The sequence below is a fragment of the Fopius arisanus genome, unplaced genomic scaffold (assembly GCF_000806365.1).
Source record: "Fopius arisanus strain USDA-PBARC FA_bdor unplaced genomic scaffold, ASM80636v1 scaffold00129, whole genome shotgun sequence".
Classification (NCBI taxonomy): domain Eukaryota; kingdom Metazoa; phylum Arthropoda; class Insecta; order Hymenoptera; family Braconidae; genus Fopius; species Fopius arisanus.
The window spans coordinates 101,829-128,273 of NW_011887868.1; the positions used below are offsets into that span (position 1 = coordinate 101,829).

The following is a 26,445-nucleotide window of genomic DNA, read 5'->3' on the forward strand; positions in this document are numbered from 1 at the left end:
TCCGCTTCATTGCTGCGGTTTATTATTGCTGTAATCCCACATTTTGTGCTTGTAAGAAGTCGAAAAAAATTCAGAAGGGTTTCTCACTCACGAAAAATCATCGTACCATTTCTTAATCATCCTTCGATCATTCACTCTCTAGTTTATTTTCAATCCCATTGGAGGAAAGTTGAATCCTTGTAATCTTCTCTGTTTATCATCTCTTCAAGTCAGTTCTTTGTCTTTCAACTAGAGACTGTAATTAGCTAGTTATTACAGAGATCATTAAAATCACTCGCACTTGATGAAATGATTTGATGTCATTGTCCAAGAATTCATCTTTTTATCAGAGTAAATAAATTTTCCTCGTTTCCTTCTTTTTTAAGATACAGAGACAAAACCTTGCAAGGACAGACGTCAAAACAGGTCCAGCCCGGTCTGCCGAATAAAACAGGTTCCGTTTCTACACTGAAAAATATCCAACACGGTAATGCGGCTGTTCCCTTGATAACAATAATACCCCGGTTAGTAAATAAATGCAAAAAATAAAAAAAAATAAAAATGAAAAATTCTTGCATAGTGAATCGAGGTCAATGTTGATGAGTTGTCTTACTCAATCTATGGGTCAGTGGAACTTCTCCAGCTATTTTTCAGAGATTAGTATTCTTCAATAACTAAACCAGTGATTTACGACGAGCATCATTAGGTTTTTATTTTTCTGAAGACTATTTCGTTTTTTTTTTTATATTTGATTTGAGCTAGAACCGGATCGTGCAGATTGAAGAATCTAGTTTTATAAATCATTGAAGTTCTCAAATCATTCTGTTTTTTTTATTTTTTATTATTATTGCATGTGTTGAAATTTGTGCATGGAAGATTTATTGATCTTGTCGACGATGGAAAATTCTTAACTTGTATCTTTTAAATATTGACCAATTGTTGCTCAGTTGAACCAACAATTGGTCGTTTGATCATAAAAATTCTGGGATTCTGCTCCGCATCATCCACATCATTCATGAACTCCCATGAGCTCCTAGATGATAATCGACTGCTCTAACACAATTGACACAGACAACAGCTCCTCTGGACGAAATTACATTTTTTTGAATCAGCGGTTTATAAACATTGTTTATAATATAATTTTAAATAATAATAATAATGTTTGGGTACACAACTAATATTCTAGCTAGTAATATTAAATCGGTTGGTTCACAATATCTCATGTGTTTGTAGTCAATTGAAAGTGAATTTAAGGTGTTAAAATAATTACAAGATCAAAGAAAAATATGTAATAAGCATCGGCATCATGGTTTCTTTCTTTCCATGTTCAGAGATTTATTTATATTATTAAATAAACATTCATATAGAGTTTCGTCGTAAGACCACGCAAACAGCATCTCCAAGAAATAATCACCTCATAGTATAATAAATATATTTAATAATAATATTTTTGCTCTTTCCAATAGAACGATTACAGAGTTTCCATTTGAAAACAAAAAACATAATTTTGAGGTAAAAATAAAAAATCCTTCAATAGAACAATTTTAACTTAAGATATTTATATTGAAGTTAGTTGACGTTATTCTTGGATAATTAGTGAAGAAATGGTGGACTCATCTTCAATTGATAAAAATAATGTATCTAGCATTCTCACTTCTATTCACCTCGTGTTATTCTCGTTGATCCATTGGAACGTCCACTTTTCCACATGTACTGGTGGGGTTTGTCCAGATCCAAAGTGGCTTGTGGTGGGTGGCGGTATAAGTAGAGGCCTGGAATCGCCGGCGTTCTCATACCCTCACTACATTCATCTACTGTTACTTTTACTTTTTCCAAATCTCCAACAAAAGTCACTGGCACACCCGGACCAACCGCGACCTTCCATCCTCATTCCTCCGTGTGTTCATCAGTGAGTTATCATAATGACCATCAAATGAAGTGCAGTTAAATCACTAAATCATACAATCTAATCTACCTCTTCTTTATTATTAAAAATTGAACATTGAATATCGATCGAGAGAGCGTAAATCATCAGTGAAGTGCAGATATGTGGCGGAAGAGTTTGACGTTGTGAGTAGAAATATTGAGTCATGCAGAGTAGTGCCATTTTTTTTTTTTCAATTTTTTTTTAATCTCTTCAATTGACAATTTTGATTTATTTTTTTCGAGTTATCTTGACGGAAACTGCATCGAGACTACCTTTCTCCTTCACCTCGTCTTCGGCACACAAACCGCTCCTCATACACCGCTCCTCATACCGCTCCTTAATGCCGCTCCTTGCCCCTTTTTTCCAATGGATATGAAACACCTCTGCAATCCGGTGCGGCAACTCTGCGAGATCTCGTGTTTCACCTCGTGTCGTTTGTACTTTCGCTACTTTGATTTCTTTCAAAGATCTTCAAAGATCATTTGGGTTATCACCAAATCCGTGATAATCACAACTCCTGCTGACAAATATATATATTGACAATTAGTAAATATATATATTAGCGGCCTATTTACTTAAGGAAAAAGTTCATATTTTTGAATTTTTCGGGATATCCGAATAAAAAAATTGAAATCCGGAGGTCGGAAAATCCGATACTTTTTATTTATTTATTTGTTTGATTGGTGACAGGTTTGTGTTTTTCCACCGATTTAAGACACGTAGAAATATCGCAAGGTACGGAATATATGGAATTGGAAATGGAATTGCATTAAATATATTTTGTGTTAATTTTTTCATGGAGGGATTCCTGAACGGAAAACGGTATTTATACACAATATATAGTCATTATATGCACATATCCGTGGACACGTATATATTAGACTCATATATTCGCTCTGAGTCTGACCTATACGTGGAATATATTTGCGGTGAGAAATGCAATGTCTCACATGTTGTTATTAACATATGTATTTTTTCCACGAGAAAAAACTAGTAAATTTACTCAAGACTTAGTCAAGTCGTAATCTATATTAAAACGGAATTGAAACTTTGATTATTTGTGCATTAAATAAAAACCCCGGACATAGATATGAACAATCTATATGATAATAGTTTAATATAGACATTGACTGCATTTTTTTTATAAAAAAAACGGGAATCGTTATGCTACTTCATCAAAATTTTAATCTTCTTCCTAATTAATCGAGGGAATTCACACTAAAGTCATTAGCGTGTCATTAAATTGATATGGAAGAAAATTTCTCGAATATATATTTTATATATTCGATTTATATAATATATATTTTATATATTCGATTTACATAATATATATTCTAAAACCCGGAAATAAAAAAATGATAATGAATCGAGTTATTAATGAAGTAGTAACAAAATTTTAAAATTTAAAAAACGGAAATTTTCCAAAAGTAATAGGAACTGGACAATGAAAAACGCGAGGTGCATAATAATCGGATACAAGGAAGAGGCCATTAATATTAAATTAATATTGTAGGAAGTAAAATTCTAAACAGGTTTGAGGGTATATTCCAAAACACTCCACCTCAGTAAAATATCCTCTTCTATAGTTTATACTGGTAAAAGTAACGTAGAGTTGGTTAACAATATATAAAGTCAAGATAAACTCAAACCGAAATATATATCTCAGTTAATATTGGTTAAAGTAGCTGGATGTGCACTGAGAAAAATAATTATTTTTGCCAAGAATATTTTCTTCCCACCAGTAAATCTGGCGATCACTGCGTAAATACTCCCATAAGACTTACTAATGCCAAATATATTTTCTTGTGGTTAATAAATATTCTTGGCTAAAGAAAATTTTTTTCTCAGTGACGTGCTCTCGCCCGAGTTGCTAGGCGAACTGCCCTCATCTCCACTTCCTAGTGGAGAAAAACTCCAACGCATCATTCGTCATTCGGCATTTGTTTATTGTAAACAATAGCAGGCAAACGTCGCCCAGGTCGAAAATTGTTTCTCGAAAGGTTTATACTAAGGCGCTGGTAGTCTCCACACGGTATGGTCTTTGTCCCAAGTCCAATGAATGTCCTATAACGCTTCGAAAATTTTTCCCCACAATATTAATATTACGATTAATATATATAACATAATAGAATAAAGTATAAAATTAATATTAATATTAATATATATTAATATTAGTATAATTAATAATATTAATATATATTTATATAATATTACCTTTTTATCAGTTCCGAATCTATTATCAATTGAATCATCAAAATATCCGGAATGAGATCTGCTTCAATAACTTCTTGAGGAAAATTCATAGAATTTAAATATATAGAAGAAGTATGCAAATACCTGAAAGACTGTAAAATTCAGGTGTAAGTAAAGGAAATTTAACATGGCAATGTAATAGAATTAATATGATCTACCATACGAAAGTGTGAATAACCTAATGTACGGGTTCCAGCACTCTAAAACAATAAAAAAAAAAAAAACTTCTTGAGGAATCCAAAAATCAATCTTTGAAAAGTATTAATATCTCACTTGTGCGGAAAGATACATATTTTTCAAAGCTGTGTAAATACACATATTTCGTATGGGGGGTACTCCTGGAGGGGACGCCGAACCCGTAAAAGCCTAAAAAAAATATATCGTATATATTTTATATATATCACAAGAATATATTAAATTAGCATGTGTCATACATATTTTTTATATATTGCGAGAATATATTAAATTAGCATGTGTCGTACATAATTTTTATATATTGCGAGAATATATTAAATCAGCATGCGTCATACATATTTTTTATAAACTTTTTTATTGGGGCAGAGTCTATGAAAAATTTTATTCCAATTCACATTAATGAATAAACGTAATTGAAGTAGAGAAAATTTTCATATAAAAATTGTTTAAACAAAATTTCAAGAAAAAAAATTGTAGACACATGTACATACATATGTACATACAGACAGAACATAAAAAAATTACATATTCGGTGTAATTAGTAACTATGTAATATGCTTGACACGAAAAATTGAAGAGGTTTATTTTAAAAATCAGAAAATTTTTATTCGGAAGTAATAATTAGAAGATTGAAAAGTTAATTAGAATACTGAGAATACAAATTCCTTTCCCGTTAATGTGAATTAGCACTTTGTGAGTAGAAAGTAGAAAGAAGATATATTTCCAATCGAATCGAAACTTTGTTGAAGGACTTCTCTCTAACGGAATGATTTGTAAATCTTTGAATGATTTTCAATTTTTTAGAAGATCCCAATTTGCATCTATTAAACAATCTCTAAAATTATTCAAAACCAATCAATTCAAATGTATTCTCAAAATAAAAACACTAATTAGTTAACAATAATTAAAATAATTAGCGACTAACGAATGGTTTAAACAAAAAATTTTTTGGCGTCGACACAATGAAAAAAATTGGAATACATCGTATAAACTGGTATATTAAATAAATAAATAATAAATTCAAATTTATAAATTCTTCACTCATATATTTACAAGAGAAAATCAGTGTTCTCTGCGCGGAAGGAAAAGTTATTCGATATCATTAACAGAAAAATAAAAAAATCAATTTCACTTCATCCTCGACAGATCAAAGAAACCGTCAACTACGAGAGAAACCATTCCTGTGAAAACAGTCCTATGTAGCATCGGACAAAAGTCAGTGACTCTTCAGATAGTTTCATAATCAATAGAATGCGATGACAATGATTTCCTCTCGCCCCACAATTAAAATCTCTTTCATGACGCCACTAGAACCGCTAAATTGAGAAATTATAAAAATTAACGAGAAATCGTTGCATATACCCATACTCTCAAGGTCACAGTAAAAAAAAAAATTAAAACCATAAGACAATATAATTTCCATTGCATAATCGAAATCAATGGAATCATTCGATTGGATTCCCGAACAAATTTGCAGATGATGAATAAGAGTCTAATGATTGGTCTTGTGGTTTCACCTTTTCCTTTCGATTTTATTGACGTCAGAGAGTGGGATTTCGCCCCCAGCTACCGTTGGCGTATTTTATGAACAGTGATCGATTCCTCCTTTCTTCTTCAGCTAGTAATCCCTTCAGAATGACAGGAATGTGCAGTTTCTTTAAATAATTCTTTAAAAAATTGCCCCCTTGAACAAAAAAATCATTTCCTTTTTAACGAATTTTTTAATTCATTCACCTTTTTAACGAATTGTTGATAGGGATGACGCGAAAAAATAAACCTTATCCGCATTTTATCATTATTTAATGATTCTTTGAATGTCATGGTTGTGCGATAATTTTTCCGCGTTTTTTCGAAGCATTTAAAAAGAATTAGTAAATTGTAGGAAAATCACTTGGAAATTATTGCACCATCACGAAATTTCGTGAGCTATTAAATAATGACAGGACACCGAAACGTTATATTTTTTCACGTCAATCTTATCAATAATTCGCTAGAAAAATTTGAAGAACGTAAATTCTGGCTAAAGATGTGTCGAACATCCTTAAGAACTTATTGCAGATATTTTCTCCTTTTTTATCTTTTGTATTAATTTCTGGGAAAGTGCGGTTGACGTAAAAAACATCTCGTTTTTAGGTTTTATTATTGTTCGATGACTCACAAATTTTTATAGAGGAGCCCCGGGCCCAATGGAGTGTGGGTAAAATGGGATGAATCAGGATATTCAAAATTTCAGTTTTTCCAGAATTTTCTTCTCCTTAACTAATTAAAAAATGTTACATTCCCATATCTGGAATTTCACGATCAGAAGCAAAAAATGAGCGATTCGAGATAGACGACGTATTTTTTGAGAATTTTAATAAATAAAAAAAATAAGAAAACAGCAGTATAATTAAGGGAAAATATGAAATTCGCAAAAAACACTGGGGGATTTTTTAAATGTCCCCAAAATTTTTCGGCGAAAACGAAATAACTGGGAATGAGTTAAAAACACTTTTCCTCAAGTGTCCCATTCTGCCCGGCTCTCCTCTAGTTAGTGCAATCAATCTGGCAGGTGAAAACATTGTAACCCTTAATTAATTCAGCTGCCCATGAAATTATATCAGCAGATCCGTAAAAATGCCTCGAACAACATATCAAAATGTTTACGCACAGTTCAACCAAGAACATAAATAAATTAATTAACAACTACGGACTTTTGTGCGCTGAACGCCAAGAATTGTTGGTAAAGTTTTATGAATTTCTGTAAAAATCTAGAACCGCGGAAAATGTTTCCATGGTGATGAAACTTTGTGCGAGATTAAACAATAATGATTGAAAAATAATTTACAACCACTATATTTTTCTCCTCAATTTGATCAGCGGTTTCTCAGATATTTGTTTAAAAAATTGAAAAATGAATAAAAATCGGCAATCACTCCTCGACGGCGGTATAGACTGAGAAAAAAATTTCTTTAGCCAATCATTTTTACTAACCACAAGAAAATATATTTAACATTATTAAGCGTTAGAATATCAAGTTAAAATTCATAGAAATATATTGAACTAATTTACAATAATTATAAAAATGAATCGATATGAAGGGCTCCACCGAATCGCCTCGGAGTTTTTATAAACATAAATAATGGCTTTACAACAAATCATTGTAGGGTTCTTTCTTTGTTGTCGAATGTTCTTATGGTCTTTGTGGCTAGTCTTTATACTTTTGGAGATATTGATAAAGTTCAGACAATTCTTCCTCGTTCGATTTTAATAAAAAAATAGTAATTAAAGTTTATTAATTGTGTTTTAATTAATTTAACTATCCCATTTCCAATAGTAAGTCTTATGATTGCCAGATTTACTGGTGGTCAGTAAATACTATTGGCTAAAGAAAATATTTTTCTCAGTGCAGGTGCCATCGTCAAGTGCTTACGCAATCGAAAGTCAATTGGCTGTCAATTTTTTGAAAGTATCGCCCCGAGCTTCAAGTACCAACCCATGCAATTTCAGTGTCCCCGCAATTGCCACATTCGAGAAACAAGAAATTTGAATAATGAGACATTGTCTTGAAAGTTGAATAGAAAAAAGTGGAATTCATTCATTGGAAAATCTTGTTAAAACTATTCTGCGAACAGCTCTAGACATGTCGAATTTATAAAAGTATGTGCAAACATTTTTTGCAAAAATTAAATGACCTTTAAAAAACGCCTCACGATAATTTCTCCTAGCATGAAAATATTACTACCAGATAATTCCACGTAATTACCATCAAGATAATTAAATGATAGGCATTAAAGATTCGGTATTAAATGTCAACTATTCATTAATAACCGAATTATCTTTATTAACTTTTTTAATTAGATGTTGCAAAAAATTCCTCTAACCGCATTTCCGTTGTGAAAATTGATTTCAATAATTTCAATGATTTCAAATAATAATAAATTTCAATCAAAATATATAAATAAATAAATAAATAAATAAATCAATCAATCAATCAATCAATCAATAAATATAATTAAATAAGTAAAAGTAAAATAAATCAAATTAATGAATTAAAAAGAATAAAATACAAATTGAAAAGAAAAATGTGAAACGACGAAAGATGGAAATAAATAAATTTGTGGTTTTTGGTTGAAGGTTTTTGCGGTATTATCGGCATCTTACATAAGCAAAGTCGTTGCTAATGCTATTAGAAATATAACTATACGCATTATAACTTTATATTCAGCACGAAACCGCTTTCTCCTATATGGATATCGCGATAAATTCCTTCCATAAGTTGAAAAATAATTTTTTCCATAAATCCTTTTTTATTATTACTGTTTATAAATACCTTGAGACATACCGGAAGTAGATAAGACCTGGGACTGAAAAATCCATTTGACAGATATCTTCCATCATCAATCGAAGAGTTCAACCAAATAATCTGTAAATAAAACCAGTCAGAGAAATAGAGAAATTTCTGTTTCCAAAGCTCATGTAATTAAATTCACAAACTAGTGAATAACCAATACTCCACAAATGAGATTTTGCAACAGCGGTATTTATGTAGAAACATTTCGAATTCCTGTTAATTAGAAAATTAATAAAGATATGCATAAACAAATGTTGAGTACTTGCATAACTGGAGTGTCTCATAAGTGAGAGAAAAAGTTGATATACTTTTTTTGTAAATGCCTTGAATTCTTCCGTAAATTTCTCAATCCAGAGTCATTTCCAAAATAATCCGGATGTTTGGGAGAAAAGAGAATGGAAAATAGAAAGGATTGATGTTTTATCTTTTACGAATGGATGAATGATGCTCCAATTGTGTTGACGCATCATTGTGGCATTAAAATTGATAATTGACACTTGTCAGCATACGGAAGTGATTTACAAAACGGTGAAAATAGGAATTTGATATCAAATCGCTTTCCATTCCCATTCCCCTGCCATTCAGAAGTTGTTCCCTGATACTTCCGTTGATCAATGACTCCAGGGATTTCTCATCATGTGTGTCACTAGGTCTAGATATTCATCTGCACTCGAATTTCACATGATATCACAACACAGGGAAATCTCAGTACTTTCAACATTTTTCCATCTACAAAACAGATTTTCAGTCCTTCTCGGTTATCGAATATTAGATCAGCTGTCACGTGGAGTGGAGATCCTGATGAAATTGACAGTTTTCCGTTGATTAAACTTTCACGTGACGTGTCTTGACATCTCCTCGGATTTCTGAATAAATTATAAATAAAGAATACATTTTGGAGCAATTAATTTAGTAATTGTTGTTAATATTTGCTAAATACAAAAGAACTCAACTATTCCGTAAAGTTTATTGTAGACTCACGTTATTATTGCGTTTGCGCTGTTTTTTTTCAGCGATTAACGTTTTGTCCACTCTGTTCTAGTTTTGCCCTCTGAAATTTCCCTTTTTTTATGTCTATGTGGTTTAAATTTGATTTCTTTATTACCTCCTTGAGAATCCCAAGAATTAAAATTATTTTTACACGACAGTCTCTGTAGACAATTAATGTGCTGTAAAACGACAGCTAAAATATGATTATTTTATTTTTTTATTTTTGTTCCATTCTAAAGATTCTTAATTATATTTATTTATCAGGTTATATCCAGAGAATTTTCAACACTTTGTGTTATTATTCCTCGGCAATAAAACGGTCAATCGACTTATTTATTGTTCGCTGGATTTAATTTTTTTTTTTCAACAATTGTTTATTTATTTACATTCATATATACATTCTATTTACAGTAATAAACAATGTTTTAGAAAGAACTGGTACAATATGGTTACTGGGTAAGTTGTACATCATATGGCTTGCGATTAGCTCTCATGATTTTTAAATTTCGCGGGATTTAATCAAGTGACTTCTACCCCCAACAATTTTTATTTAATAAACCATCGAGCCGTTGATTTTTCAAGAATTATAATCCAGTGGAGCCCGTGAGTTACCCAAATTAAAAAAAAAATTACCTGAAATTCAAAAAGAACAATCTCAAATAGAATGTCATCATTTTGCAGGTACTTTTTCCCACTATTCGCCATAAAAATTGAAACAAAAATTGTCGAGTGAAAATTTTACACGACAACCTTAAATTTAGAGTGGTATGGAAATACGACTGTCCTGAAATTCCCTGTCATATCCTACGCCTGAACTTTTCAGCTCCCACCCCAGTCCAGTCTGGGATTTTTTTTTTCAGTTGACATTTCTTATTCGTGTTGAAAATATTCTAGAATTCTACAGTTAAGGGTGTTCTGCCGTTCTGCTTTCGAATAAATTGAAAATTCAGGGAAATTATTGCTTGATTTTTTTATTAACTGATTAACTGATGACATATTAGAAAAATTTAATTTCATTTTGTCGGTGTTAATATTTATTTGACTTGAACTTTCAAGTGTAATTTTCCAACAGTGAACAGAGAAATTTTTTATGAATTGAAATCACATGAAAGGTGCTGTATGTCATTCGGACATGACCGTTTCCAGTATTTTACTCCAGAATTCCTGTTTTACCAAAGTTAGCCTTGGCCGAAAAATTCATGACCTCGTCTCGACTCATTCCCCGTAATTAAACCAGTTTGTCACTCAATTTTCTCAAACTCTCGTTCTCTCACTTGTACTTTCGCATTGGTTCACCCTGAAGACTTAAAAGCCTCAATTGCTACTGGAGGAGTTCTTGCCAATATCTTCAGACTTTTCAAGTTTTTCGTAGATTTCTGGCGAACGATTGATAACATTCACGTAAAAAAGTACACTGTTTTCAAATTTTGTTATTACTCAACATCTTTCGAAGTTTCATCACCAAATTTTTGTAGTTTCTCAGTAAACTTTTACAACAATTTACAAAACTTCACTTTAATAATAATGAAGCTTAAAAACTGTAATTCAGTCCACGTTTCCCCAGAAATTAAAAAATAAACATGATAAATGAGAAAATATCGGAAATAACTCCTTACAATTGTTGTCTTGTAAAATATTTACTGAGCAGATTTTATTAAAATATTTATGGTGAATAGTTTGAAGAAGTAGCAGTCAAATGATCACTTTCAATTTTTTTCCTTCGAATTTTTTTTTAATTTTTTTTTTGAAAAAAAAATTTAAAAAAAATGGTTAAATAAAAAAAATTTATTAAATGAAAGAGAAATATTAAATGAAAAAAAAAATAAATGGATTGACGGTTTCATTTTCGAGGACTAATAACAGAAAGTTGATGATTTCCATAAGGAAGACTAGTTAGGATGGAAAATATACGGTTATATTTTCGCTGTTCATACACAATGCGATGAATTAAGTGAATCTATATATTGTCAAAAAATAGTGATTTAAGGTTGTTGTCGCGCGACAGTCTCTGTAAAAAGTTTATCCGCTGTAAAACGGGCCAGTTTAGAACACAATCTTTTAGCGGTATATAGTCTCACTTGATTGATTGCATTGTGCATGGATAGCTAAAGCATAACTATATATTTTCCATATTAACTATTTTCAATTCTATAAATCTATGAATTTCCGATAATTATATTCCGTAAACCAAACGGTCAATCGATTTGATTTTTTTTTTCTGTATTTCCTCCCATGATGTATATTCCACGTTTTTTTTTATTTCTGAAAATGTCGAGCCGTTGATTTTTAAAAAATTCTAATCGGCAAAACTCCATTTAAACACGTGTTAAATCACTCGAATTTCAAAAATTTATAACAAACGATGAGATTCAATAGATAGTCCACCCGGGCCTTAATCCCGGCCATTTTACAGGGCATAAACTTTTTATCGAGACTATCACGCGTCAACAGCCTTAATATGGCGTCAAATTTCTCATGACGATCACGAAAGGATGTTAATGATTGGTTGGTTTTTCATAATCTCCTCGTTTCATGAACTCGAAGAAATCACGTAAGAAACTCATGTTTATCCAGAAACCTTCACTCATGCGTTAGCAATACAAGGAATTGCACTAGATGCATGAAAATTGCACGGGAAAGCGTTGAGTTTATTCCACAGAGTCTCCAAAGACTAAAAGGCATCCTCAGTGTTTATAAACGTCTCTGGACTTTCACAATCTGCATCCTGGTTCATTAATAACGTCTTGATATTTTTCAACCCAGTTCACCTCCAACTGACGATTTATGACGAAAAATCTTTATTATATGCGCAGATTGTGCTGTACAGTTGCAATTGCACTGTCTGAAGATCCTAAACAGACACCAGAGTATGTGAACATCAGATCTACACCAGGGGCTCTGCGGGCTGCTGATACTTCAGGTAAAGTTCTTGTTAAATGTGAAACATCTGTTTGTTGTGGAATCATGATGGAAAGGAAAAGTTTTGGAGGAAATGCCTAACCTACCTTTATCACAGGCTATTCAATTTTCCCATAAAAATCCAAGAAGCAATTAAAATGTATTTTTTAATTTAACTTCTAATTGATTGCATAATCATCTTAAAAATTAGTGCACGAAATTGATTAATTATTGCTACATTTTTCATTGTTGACTGATTCGAACCCCAAAATTGTCTTGAATGTAGGGTATTGTCCTCTTTTTTCAAAGATGGCGCGGGTATGAAATGATTTCTGTAAGAGTTAGGACTTTGTAATCTCGCGCCACTTTAGGCGGACCAATAAGGAATCGTGAATCATGAATTCGATGAATTCGATTCATGAATTCGAGATTTTCGAGATAATCGATTGTGTCAAGCGTATCCCTTTTAGAATAGGATTTCGAGATTTTCGAAATAATCGATTGTATCAAGAGTGTCCCTTTTAAAATAGGACGAGATCTACTGCGCACTCCGTGCGCCGAATTCGAATTTCGACTTCGGATTTGAGTTGACCAATAAGGAATCAGTCTTACGAGTTTCGACTCAGGCGAACTTCATTTACGTATCTCTGCTTTCATGATAAAGATTACTCTTACTGTTTCTGTTTGTTAATCGATTAGCGAAGATTAATTGTTAATTGTTTTCTATTTTTTATTCAATCAGACGAACAGTTTGATCATTTTTTCAAGTGAGCATTTATTTCATTTAATGTTTGTCAATATCATTTTTGGTTTAATTGTTTGTTTAAATAAATCTTAGTATTCGAGACTGTCGGGAAATTACGCTTGAAATTGTAAATAACAAAAGTTTAAATCTTTAACGACGACAAAGTCCCATGAAATTTCTGTGGAATTCTTCATTGGCAAATGATTTTTTTACGTCGAAAATTCAAACCGTCATTTCCCTGAATTTTCTTTCTATGAAAAATTCAAACTTTCATTGAAAAATCATTTGTCACTTAACAGAAAAAAACCAATTTCCTTCAATTTTAAAAATAAATGAGTCATTTAGTGACCGTTTTTAATTGGAATTGAATTCAGACTCATATAATCGAAAATTCAGATAATTTGCGGGAAAATTCAAGATATTTTGAACACCATAAAAAAAATTTTTACCTTGTTCCAACAAGAGTGACGAACGCAATTTACCAGAAAAATCTAGAAATTACGATGAACTAGAATAAAAAATTCCATAGACTTTCCATCGAATTAGAATTCCTTAGATTTTCTATTGAATTTTGTTTGGAAAAATTCACAATAATCGACAAGAGTTCCACTTCCTAGTGAACGAATTACCTTCACTCTCTCAGAAGTCTCGAATTAATTTTGCAGACTTCGCAACCTCCCACAAGCTCCCAGAAGGCATTCCCTACCCAGCGGACGACCCCGAGGACCCCCTGGACAGCCCAACCCGAGCCCAACAAAAACAAGAAGTGATTCAACGCATCCAAAAACTCAACTCCAAACTCGATCTCCTGCAACCAGTCTCGCAGAGTCTGGACCCCCTGAATTCCCCCAATGACTCCATTAACACGAATTCAAAACGTCAAGCACGAGTCCAGCTGGAGACCTTCAGTTCCACTGGCTTCATCCCCGAAGAGGGGCACAAACTGAGTTCTGGCTTCAGAAGACACGACGACGACATCGATGAAGACGAAGAAGAGTTCCCAAAAGTCCAAAAATACCGACCAAATACTCCAGACGATGATCTCCTCCCAGGAGTTCAAATAAGCGCTGAATACCCGACGACAATGCATCCAGTATTAACTACAGAGCGTCAGCAGTACTCAAGGGCGTCCTTCGACTTTGTCCCAGTCAACATAATCAGGGAAGACAGCAAGGACAACTGGACACCATTCGCCAACCGCAACTTCGATGACCTCGGTGATGTGAGTCTAGTTCCGGCTGGATCAAACTCCCGGATACAAATAAAGAAAGGACCGAATGGAAAAGATTACGAGTACGAATACGTTTATTATTATTACGACGAGGAAGAAGAAGGCAAGGCAGGAGCTGCTAGCAGCAATCAGGAGGGAATCCGTACGACTCCATCATCATCATCATCTCCATCATCGAGAAGGAGTGGATCATCCGGCAGGAGTAAATACAGTTCTGTCGATCGATCGACAACCGTTGAACCCGTTAGCAATGAAGTTCTGCCTAATAGAGTGGGAAACAGGGGCAGGAACTTGGAGAACGAGGAGGTAAACGAGGAGAGACTACCCACGAATACGAGGTTTCCACCAAGATCAAGATCCAATCACAATACTGGAACCACTGAGCCCAGCAGAAACAGGGGCAACAGGCCTAGGCCGAATTTGGATCTTGTGGATTCTAGCAGTTTCAGGACTCATCAGGAGGGACCTGAGTTCCCTCAGACCTTGCCCAAGGGACCTGTTAGGTTTCTAGGTGTCACTCCTAATGAGAGTGGAGAAGGTGGAAAAGTTAGGGGAAGGCCACACAGAGTACAGGAACCTGCACCGGTTCTTGAGAGAGAGGATGAAGGAAGGCGACGACCCGATCCTGAACCTGCGGTGAGTCCATTTTTTTTTTTGACGTATTCAAGAAGAAATTCATTAATTAAATCGGCATTTGTGATTCACGGATTTTTATAAAACAGAATGTTTTATGTTTTGGGAGAGACATTTTCAGCGGAAGCGTTCGTTTTTCTTTCTTGCATTGCGTCGAAACTATCGGTATTTCAATTTAGTTCACGTTTTTGGGGACTTTTTGGTGGCGTTTGTGACCACCGGCATTGAGAAATATATAATCCAGAAATTATCACTGAAATATAGCTTTTTGCGGGAATTATATATTAAGTATATCCGACTTTTGAGAATCCCGGAAAAAATCCCAGGGAAAAAATATCCCACACATTCAAAACGTGTTAAAACTCCCTCAATTTAATTATTTTTTAATTTAATTATTTTTTTCGTTGTCTATTTTTTCAGGGGCTCTAATTTTCCTATGGTCCATCAAATTGGGTGGGTTTTAACACGTTTTGGGTGTGTGGGCTATTTTTTCCGGGGATATTTTTTCCGCCTACCGACTTTTGAATATACTTATATTTTATACTTTGAATAAACTTTTGAGTATATCTTCAATGAGCCCGTGAGAAGCGTTCCGTGGATATATCTACATTATATCTCGGATAATGCATTTTTGCCGGAGTATATGCAATATATATTTGGATATAATTAACATATATTTCCGGAAAAATTAGAAGAGAGGAGGGTAAAATGGACTCCCTTAACAGAAACTCATTCCTCAACAATTTTTACTGCTCAAGTGCTTAGCCCTTACTCTCAAAAGCCTCCACCTAAATTTGTGCAACACGTCGACAAAATGAAAATTTTAAGCTAAAGGTAGATAAAATGGACACCCATCCCCCTCATGTTTTTTTTTCAATTGTCCCGAAGTGACAATTCGTTGTCGAGAATACAAAATAAAATTAATTTGTGCTCCGTCCAAATCAGTTCTTTATTGTTGATTATAATTGTTCATCAATTTACTTTCGTATACAGAATAAAAATTCTATCGTAATTACTTGAATAGGCAAATTAAGGAGCATCAACGTATCCAGAAAAAAAAATGGGAAAATATAAAAAAGGAGAGGGGGGAGTTGATTTTACCCACACAATCGATTTTCATCTTATTTTCAGAAGAAAAAAATGGAGAGACCAGTAGAAATATATAATGTAATTGATTGTAGGTCGAAGTAGAATTAAATCGTGGCCAGCCATCCCGAGCTCCGGTAGAAGAGGAGGAAACCTCCACCTCTGCAGTCCTCAGGGAAGAGAAACTAGGTGAAGAGAAAATGCTGGAGAGCACGACACTAGATACCCCAACTACTGAATATCCATCACCAATGGACAAAGTTGCTCTCGACCTTTATGCCTTCCTCCAGCAGGGCCAGAATAACCTAGTGGACAGTGTGACCGATGCTGATGATTCCAATGAAAATACCACTCTAGTTGACGAAGATTCGACCACTATCCTTCCTACAACAACCGATGGTAATCCAACTACTATCGATGCTATAACAACTACTGAGGCTACTATCACCTCCACAACAACTACAACAACAACCACCACCACAACGACTACAGAAGCTCCAACAACCCCGGCATTACCTGGAAGAGGGAAATTCAGGAGACCTGCAGCACCTGGTGGTGTTGGAAATCGAAATAGGTGAGCGATTGAATCTTATTGGATTCCAACTTGTAGGATCATAGCGATCGTCAATAAATAAATGCAAAAGTAACTACTCAAGACTTTGATAATAAAAAATAACAAGTTGGTACATTCCCTTTTAAAAAAAGGCATAGCGCGCCATATACGCTAGTTAGTATTAAATTAAAGGAAATATTGATCTATGATGAAAATATGTCTCTTCTCTCTGAACACTCAGAATGAACTCACTCCTCAGCTCTTCCAAATCTTTCTTATTTTCCTCACTACTTTCCCCCTCTTCACTGTACTCGAGCAAACCATCTATTGTCCATCTGTCTGCCCACTCTGTCTCCACTGGACCTCACGCAAAAGTCCCAAAAAGGCACGTATGCCATTAAACCATCCCTCTAAACACTACACGCTAAATTATTAACACTAGGAAAAACTATAAAAGAATAGTATATTACGCACGCGTTTCATACACAAAATAAACATATAGCCTAAACTTTACGTTCCACAATGGACTTATTCAACTGACGGAAAATCTTTGTTCTAAATTCTAAGAGTCTTTTGTTAAAACTAAAAGTTTTTTTCCTATTCATCTTAATAATCTTAAAACCCACAAATTTATCTCTTTATCTTATGACTGTAGGCGAAAGTCAAAATGGAAACGATTTTTTAGAATTTAAATTCATTGCTCGCTCGTTGATTTTATTGGGTGGCAACGCGAAGCGGAATAATATCGATATATCAATTTTTGAAATCAAAATTCAAATGAGAGATATTTACGAACAAGAAGTTTATACTGTAATCATTATTACATTGTATTTGTTGTATTTGTTGTCTCATATATAGGAGAAGAGGTAAAATGGACCGTGCGAATAAAATGGTTCCCCTTCATTTTTACATTTTTATATTTTTTTGAAGAAATAAGAATTTTTTATATGAACGTAGGAGCGGGGAGAGCGCATCGTGTGCGAAAAATGGAATGCTCATTTTTCACTAATTGTTTTTTTTGCTTATAAATGGGTACACAATAAATACAATAAATAATGAGGAATGAATTTAGCAGTCACCGGTGAGTCTTGAAATGATGATCGAAATCAAAAGAATTGTATTCGTTTAATGACACGTTTTGAGAAAAATTCAACATTTTTGATCAGTTAAGTGTAGTAAAATTCTGGAAAAACTGAATGTTGAATAATGAATTCTTACGATCGTTTTTTTCCTCTCACCCATTAAACCTCCTGATTCATCCCATTTTGCCCCCGCGTTTTACCCGAGTCTCCCCTAGACACGGATGTCTATGAAAAATGTAAAATCTTAGAGCATCATGGAATTAAAAATCACTGCAGTGAAATTTTGTTCTTTTCCATTTAAAAATAAATACAGATATGATGAATCATAATTTTTCCTTGCTCTACGTCCATTTTCATTATAGCCGTCGAATTAACAAACTAAAAATTAATCCGAAAAAAAAACGATGCGAATTGAAGAGAATAATGAACTGATCATTTATGTGGTTTTTTTTTTTCAGATTCAAATCTGGCGGTTCTTCGACAACAACAACAGAAAATCCCTCCCCAGCTGAGCCAACTCAGAGGAGAAATCGATTTGGGGCTAGCTCAGGAGGATTCAAGCGCCCCAGACCCGGATCAAAGGCTCCTGCACAAGAGGAAGAAATCCAAAAGGACTCAGCAAGCTCAACAAATTCAGAGAAACCTGGAAATGGAAGGAACAGGTACAGAGGAAATGCCGCGAAGCCCGCAGTGTCCACGACATCAGCCCCAGCATCTCCATCATCATCACCGTCTTCAGGGGTTCCTCGGCCTACTTTCAACAAGATCAATCTGAATCGTCGGAGAGGCAGACCCACAGCTGCACCTCCAGCTGTCAATGAAGAGAACCAGGAAGCTGGTGAGACTGCAGGCCCTGAAGGCCCCGAGTCATCAACCACAGCGAAATCACCGCTGAGACCTAGATTACCTGGTGCTGGACCGAGACCTGTCAGGCCTGGAGCTAAAATTAATCTCAGAAGACCTGGACAACCTACGACAACTGCTCCACCTCCTGAGGTACAGGAGGGAACTCTTGAGGAACCTGCTGGAGAAGGAACCGAAGAAGAAACTCATGAGGTAACACAACGTCTAATTTTACAAACGCATGCAAAATAGGTTTTATAGATAATCTTAATCAATATGCACTCTAATAACTCTAATTAATCAATTAATCAATTAATTGACTTCTAATTACTCTAATCTTTTCACTCTATTGCATCAATTCTCTATCAATTTTTCGACCGATTCTATTGGAATTGTTGATGGAAAGCATTAAGGGTGTTGTCGCGAGACAGTCTCTGTAAAAAGTTTATGCGGTGTAAAACGGGCAAGTTTAAAGCGCGATTTTTTGACAGTATATAGTCTCACTTGATTGATTGCAGTGGGTCTATATTTTCCATTTTAACTGTTCTTAATTACGGTAATTGATCATTGATCGGTAATTTTCTGTTATGATTCCTCGAAAACAAAACTGTCAATCCATTTAATTTTTTTGACCGTATTCAATGGTGGGCTTCTACTCCAAACAATTTTTATTGAAAAACTATCGAGATGTTGATTTAAAAAAAAATTTATTCCGCGACGCTCCATTAGAACACGTGGATAGCTACTCAAATTAAAAAAAATTCTATCTCCAGTTCAAAACCGACGATTTAAAACAGAAAGTCATCATTTTGCAGCAACTTTTTTTAACTATTTACCATTAAAATTTAAACAAAAACTGTGGAGTAGGCATTTTATACTTTATTTATTTATTTATATATATTTATTTATTTTTATTTTATACGACACAACCTTAAGTAGAAAAACTAAATAAAATTCAATTTTTCTATATAATAATTTTCTGCAGATATTTTGTAGTGAATTTTCTTGGCTGATTTTCATTTTTCTTTTCTTCACGCCGTGGAATCTCGACAGAAAATATTTAAAATAGCATTTATTGTAAAAATTAAATTTTATTCACTTCCTGTATTGAATATTTTCTACTGAATATCTATTAATATTCAAACTTGGATAAAAATCGATTAAACTAATGGAAAATTCAATAGAAATTCAACAGAACGTTGTGAAGAATTCTCTAGGTGTTTTTATGAAATTTTTTCGTACAGTCTTTGCAATTTTTAAAATCATTCTTTAAAGGGAACGTTCACTGGAGTAATGGGCGGGATTAATCATAAATGTTGCGAAAAAGAAATTAATTAAATATTCTCTAATGAGAAAACACTATTTCACTGGCAGATCGAAACACATAATTCAAAGGAACCGTTACTAAATATTGTTCGATGTTAATCAATTTAATCGGCAATAAATTAGCGTTGCAATAAATTACGAATAGGATTCACGTGGAAAACTCCGCGGCTCTAAAGTCGTCGACATTAATGATAGGAAAAATATTAAGTGCAGCATAAATATCACGAGACAAGAGATTAAATGAAGGAGAAATTTTTTAATTGCGATTTTTCCGTTTGTTGATTTCGATTTTCATTTTACTCTTGACATTCAGTTTGAAAATTCCAAAACGAGCCCAACTATAGGGGTGTCTCACACACAGAATTAATTCAGTATTTTTTTTTTAAATCGTAATATTCAATCAGAGCTTTTTAAATTGTAATGACAAATTGAGGATTTTCAAAAAAAATTTCAGAGTTCTGTGTTTTCGACGAATGAGAATTAATGCGGATTGCCATTGAATTTATTGAATTATTTTTATAACAAAAAATTGACAGAACTTGTTTATCGATTATAAATTCTTATTATGAAGTTAGAAACACAAAAATGAAGTTGGCCCGAGTCGAAATATCTCGAAACGCGTGGGACTAATTCCTCATTGGTCAACTCCAACCGCCAAATTCGAATTCGGCGCACGGAGTGCGCAGTAGATCTCGTCCTTATTATGAAAGTAGAAACACAAAAATGAAGTTCGCCCGAGTCGAAATCTCTCGAAACGCGTGGGACTAATTCCTCATTGGTCAACGCCACCGGCCAAATTCAAATTCGGCGCACGAAGTGTGCAGTAGGTTTCGTATTCTTTATTCGATAACTATGGAACAGAGGAAAAATAGAAATAACTAAAAATCTTAAGATTCTAGTCGCCCTACAGTCTCTGTAAAAAGTTGATGCATTGTAAAATGGCCGAAATTAAATCACAATCTTTTCATCATAAAAATTTACACAAAAAACTTGTTCTCCATGACAACAACCTTAATTAGTAATGATAAACTATTGTCCAGCTGAGGAACCCATTGTTACCCAGAATTAAAATAATAATAAAAACTTCAAATTTCCTGTTAATTACAAATTCAACTAATCATAAAAATCGCGGAAAGGTGACAAATCATTAAAATAACTCCCACCATTTGCAGTTTTCAAAATTCAAATAACGAACGGTTCAATAAATTCCTGCAATAATTTCCTGCAATAATACATTCTCTCGAAATGTTCTCCTTCGTAGATTTCGAAAACACAATGTGGAAATTTAATTCCATCGCTTCTGTTAGCACTTCATTGCTGAATGGGAAAATAATTTTTATGGATCTTGATGGCTGGAATTACTAATTTATACGAAAGACGTCTTTTCTGAACTTCGTGTAGATGCGTGTACTTTCACTTGGTATTTTTAAATGTCAGTGACCACGAGTTTTCATCACGAGTCGTAATGTGACAAATGTTGGTAACGGGACACTGAGTAATGGATTATTAACTAGTAATTTCAACATACAATTACAGAGAATCATTGGAGGCAGTTGATATTCACGTCAGCTAGGAAAACCGGAAATGTAGAAATACTAAAATATCACATAGACGATCATTCTACCGATTTTATAAACAGCGAAATGAAAATTTTCGGTAAATGTCTAGTTCAGGTCCGACTTTGTAATCTCGCACCACTTTAGGCGGATCAATAAGAATCGCGACTTCCTGATTTCGAGATTTTCGAGATAATCGATTGTGTAAAGCGTGTCCCTCTTAGAATAGAATATTTGAAGGTCTCACCCAAAGAAGATTCACTAAAGTAGAGGCTCAGTTCTGGGGGTTTGAGTGATCCCCGCGACATCGTAGTACTGCACCCCAAGAGAGGGAGGGCGCCACACGCAATGGGGGTGTCTGCCCGTCTGCCGACTAGTCGACGGGGTGAATGTTATTTTCTGCTTCACGAAATTGAAAAATTCGAAATTTACAAAAAAGTATCAGGGGAACATGAAAATGGAGGAGGTATTCACTGAAATTTGAAAATTCGAAATTTTCGGAAAAGCATCAGGGGAGCATGAAAATCGAGGAGGTATTCAGTTCAATTTGAAAATTCGAAATTTTTGAAAAAGTATCAGGAGAGCATGACAATTGAGGAGGTATTCACTGAAATTGAAAAATTCAAAATTTTCAAAAATGTATCGGGGGAGCATGAAAATCGAGGAGGTATTCACTAAAATTTGAAAATTCAAAATTTTTGAAAAAGTATCAGAGGAGCATCAAAATCAAGGGGGTATTCACTGAAATTGAGAAATTCGAAATTTTTTAAAAAGTATTAGGGGAGCATCAACATGAAGGAGGTATTCACCGAAATATGAAAATTCGAAATTTTTGAAAAAGTATCAGGGGAACATGAAAGTCGAGGAGGTATTCACTGAAATTTGAAAATTCAAAATTTTTGAAAAAGTATCAACTCCTCCATTTTCATGCTACCCTGATACTTTTTCAAAAATTTTGAATTTTCAAATTTCCGTGAATACCTTCTCAATTTTCATGCTCTCCTGATACTTTTTTGAAAATTTCGAATTTTTCAATTTCAGTGAATACTAATTTCGTAACGCAGAAAATATCATCCACCCCGTCAACTGGTCTCTCTGACAGCGGGACTGCTACTGAGACCAGTGATGGCAGACGAGAGTCCCTCACGTCCCCACTCCTCGGTTGCGTTCTAGTGCGCAGCCTTTAGCGCGTTCCTTGCCTGGCCCTATGGCCTTTGCGCTAGCACAGTAGTGGGGACCTAGAGGGTGCGCGAGAAAGATGCGCACGAAAATCCCACGCGTGGGATTTTTGCCCTCGTCTGGCATTACTGACTGAGGCAGTTACCGAGTCGGCTGACGGGCAGACACCCCCATTGGGTGTGGCGTCCTCCCTCTCTTAGGGTGCAGTCCTACGATGTCGCTGGGGTCACTCAAACCCCCAGAACTGAGCCTCTACTTTAGTCAATCCTCTTTGGTCTCACCCACCTTATTATAAAACCATTCAAATTTTCCGATTTCATCAATATGACCACGAGTTATCGATGATAATGTGTCGAATTTCACCCATCACGGTTTGAAAAATTATAATTCCATTCGAATAAAATTCTAAATGACGTTGATTATTCTCGTAAATTCTCATTACTCATGCATTCCATTTTCATGTACAATCTCTCGGGATATGTAATCCAAAATAGCAAAGAGGAACTAAGAATTGTCAAAAAAAGAGTCTAATATTGAATTTTTAAATCGACATTCTGATTAGATTCGATTCCGACTAGGTAGACTAGTTATCGAAGTAAAACTAAACCTGAAATATATCTCGATGATTTCAGACACCAGCAGAAACGATTCCTCCCACGAAACACACGACCCAGAATCCGTTGAACAAACTTCGCAACAGAAATCGTCTACAAGTCCACCCGAAAACAACAACCCGATCACCATTGCCAACGGCCCCAAGGAAATCACCACTTCTTCCACGTCGGAGAACTACAGAAGCACCAGTGGTGGAGTCTACCCTGGAGGATGGAGGAACAGAGGGTAACGAAACACCACAGGAAACCGAAATCACTGAAGCTGCATTACCAGAAACTAGCACAGCTGCCAGTAGCAAACACGAGGAAATCCGAGCTCGCACAGGATTACTAGCTCCAAGACGCAGGATAGCACCCCGACGTCCTGGACAAATCATCGGTCGCGAATAATTACAACATGTAGAGAATACCCGAGCAAAATGAGACATCCCGGCAAAACGGGCTGCGAGGACAAAATGAGAGTCGTGGGGAAATATTCGATCGTAAGAATCCATTATTCAACATTTCAATTTTTCCACAATTTTATCACATTTAACTCATAAAAAATGGAAAATTCTCAGTAGTAATATCCCAAGACCTTCAAAATTATCGGATATTTCCCGAGAGTTTCCATGCGTAGCAACGAGAGAGATGAGTTTTGCGGGCTAAAAATCTTTTTCTGCTAAACTTATCCCGATCGGTGATACGCAGGGGGAGGGAAATATCCGATTAATTTTGAAGGTCGAGGTGTATTCGGGTGGATTATTTTTTTCATTCCAATTTCAAGCAATTAAATTATAAGTAAAACGGTTTTATTAGGATATCTCAATTTTCAATTTTTTCAACCGGACAGTTTTGGGGCTCGAAACGCGTAAAAATTGTTTATCGGATATTTTCATTGCTTAGCAACAAACGGGGAACTTTTCGAAAAATATCCGAAGTAAAACCGTTTTACTTATACCAAATTAAAATTGAAATTTTACGATCAGAAGCAAAAAATGAGCGATTCAAATTAGATGGCGCATTTTTTTTAAATTTTGAAAAATAAAAAAGTAAGAAAACAATAGGATAATTAAAAGAAAAACTTAAATCCGCAGAAAACACTCGAACACTTTTAAAATGTTTCTCAAAATTTTTTGGCGAAAATGAAAATGACTGGGAATGAGGTAAACGCTTTTTCATGAGTGTCCCATTTTGCCCCGTATCCTATAACAGAAGATCAAGTGGTAATGACAGAAATCAAATGCAAAAATCATCTTGATGCGATTATCCAGAGGATGACTGAATTCGAAATAAAATGTCAAGGCATTTTTTGAAGATATTGAATCTTTAAAAATAATATACTTTGTTGATTCCTCATACACTCTCGATGGAATACGAGAAAAGACATGCCTTGTAAGATTTTTCTGCTAGAATGGATCATTATGCTGGGATGATTCAGCAATTGAAACGCAAAATCAATTACATTGACTGTAATTATTTCACTAATTTTCTAACGACTTCGTTACATAATTGAAAAGAACCGTGGGAGTCGGATGGAGAACTGGTGATTGAAGGAAATAATTCTTCTTAAAGAATCTCAGGACGGAGAATGAATGAGGAGATGAAGGGAAATTAATGCTTGAAGATATGGGAAATTAATCTTCTTACACTTATTGACAATTTTTCACGATCAATTCCTTTCAATAATAGAATTCTCGAATTTATGAATTTAACAGCGAAGCGGTAAACTCGGATAACTGGATTTTGTTCGGCAATATCTCGGGATTGAAGCAACACAGCGAAATTTTTGAATAAACATTTTTTATAGAAAAAAATGAGAGCTGAAAAAATGGTATTTATGAAAATATTGTTATCTTCCTTGGATCTCGAGATATTAACTGAAAACTCGCCTCGAAAAGATTGCACTTATTCTAGGGTTCTACTTCGCGCCACCAATCGGGAATATGAATTTAAAATCGCTTGGTCATTAATTTTTGACGGATTAGTATTGAGGACAACATTATGTAAACACTAGTCTCATAATTGCACTTGAAAATTTAAAATAAGTGCCATTTTTATCATCGACAGTGACCAGTGAATAAGAAGTGATGGAAAACTCTTTCAATCAGATTCAAAAAAAATGTAGCGAAAAATTTGAAGAGGAAATTCAGTGGCAATTGTTCCTCTGATAATTCACTAATATTCCACTAATGAGGGAAACTATTGAGATTCAACGACTGCATTCCCTCAAGTTTTTGTTTCTCTCTATAAATAAAAAATTGATCGATTGATTTGAAAAAATAACTTGCACGTTTCAATTGGAGTAAAATGCATTTTCATATTGTCTCAAATTTTATGTGATGATGAATTATGATAAACGGTGATGACTCCTAGACTAAACTTAGAACTCTAATTACGTTTATTTTATTTAATGAAGCAATGTTTACTGTAATTTTCTCCGAGTTGTAATTGCATTGAAATTGTACGTCTCAAGTGTGTCCTCCAGTGGTATACAATGATTTTGATTTTTAAGATAAGTTTATAAAAAAAATATGTAAATATGCTTAATAAATATCTGCCTAAGGAATAATTATGCGAATTTTCCTTTTTACAGCACAAACTGAATATGAATGGAAGACTTGCTCCCCTGATAATTTTTTGAAAATTTCGAATTTTTCAGTTTCAGTAAATACCAATTTCGTAAAGCAGAAAATAACATTCACCACAGAGGCAGTCAAAGAGGATTGACCAAAGTAGAGGCTCAGTTCTGGGGGTTGAGTGACCCCTGCGGCATCGTAGTAGCCGACCCCATAAGAGGGAGGGCGCCACACGCAACGCTGGGGTATCTGCTCGTTAGCCGACTCAGCGACTCTTCAGTATACTGAAGTCAGCATAAGTTTTAACATTGATTTTAGGAGTGGGGGACATGGTTACAAGTGGTAACTACGTGGAGTGGGGGTACCCAGAGAAGTAAAAACGTATGGTGACTTTAGTATAGCAGTCCCGCTGCCACAGGGACCAGTCGAAAGGGAACTTCCACAGAACATCAGAGATCCTGACA

The 26,445-nt window shown here is 34.5% G+C and overlaps 1 protein-coding gene and 1 long non-coding RNA gene across 2 annotated transcripts; one reads left to right on the top strand and one right to left on the bottom strand.

The window, feature by feature from the left end:
• Positions 1-1,147: 1,147 nt before the first annotated feature.
• LOC105271938 (mucin-5AC) lies at positions 1,148-25,974 on the top strand. The gene is made up of 6 exons (XM_011313765.1): positions 1,148-2,049; positions 12,491-12,597; positions 13,986-15,187; positions 16,366-16,844; positions 18,364-18,961; positions 23,442-25,974. The coding sequence occupies exons 1-6, from the start codon at positions 2,027-2,029 to the stop codon at positions 23,811-23,813; spliced, it is 2,781 nt and encodes a 926-aa protein (XP_011312067.1). The 5' UTR covers positions 1,148-2,026; the 3' UTR covers positions 23,814-25,974.
• On the bottom strand, positions 5,878-9,543 carry LOC105271937 (uncharacterized). Its single transcript, XR_892691.1, has 3 exons — positions 8,950-9,543; positions 8,667-8,759; positions 5,878-6,038 (listed from the first exon to the last, which is right to left on the bottom strand). It is a non-coding gene; the product is annotated as an uncharacterized lncRNA (long non-coding RNA).
• Positions 25,975-26,445: the final 471 nt, after the last annotated feature.

Bases quoted from the DNA above. Each gene is read 5' to 3' on its own strand.
- LOC105271938 (XM_011313765.1), top strand. From the start codon at position 2,027: ATGTGGCGGAAGAGTTTGACGTT. The intron at 2,050-12,490 runs GTGAGTAGAAAT...TTATATGCGCAG, and splicing joins TGGCGGAAGAGTTTGACGTT to ATTGTGCTGTACAGTTGCAA. The intron at 18,962-23,441 runs GTAACACAACGT...CGATGATTTCAG, and splicing joins CCGAAGAAGAAACTCATGAG to ACACCAGCAGAAACGATTCC.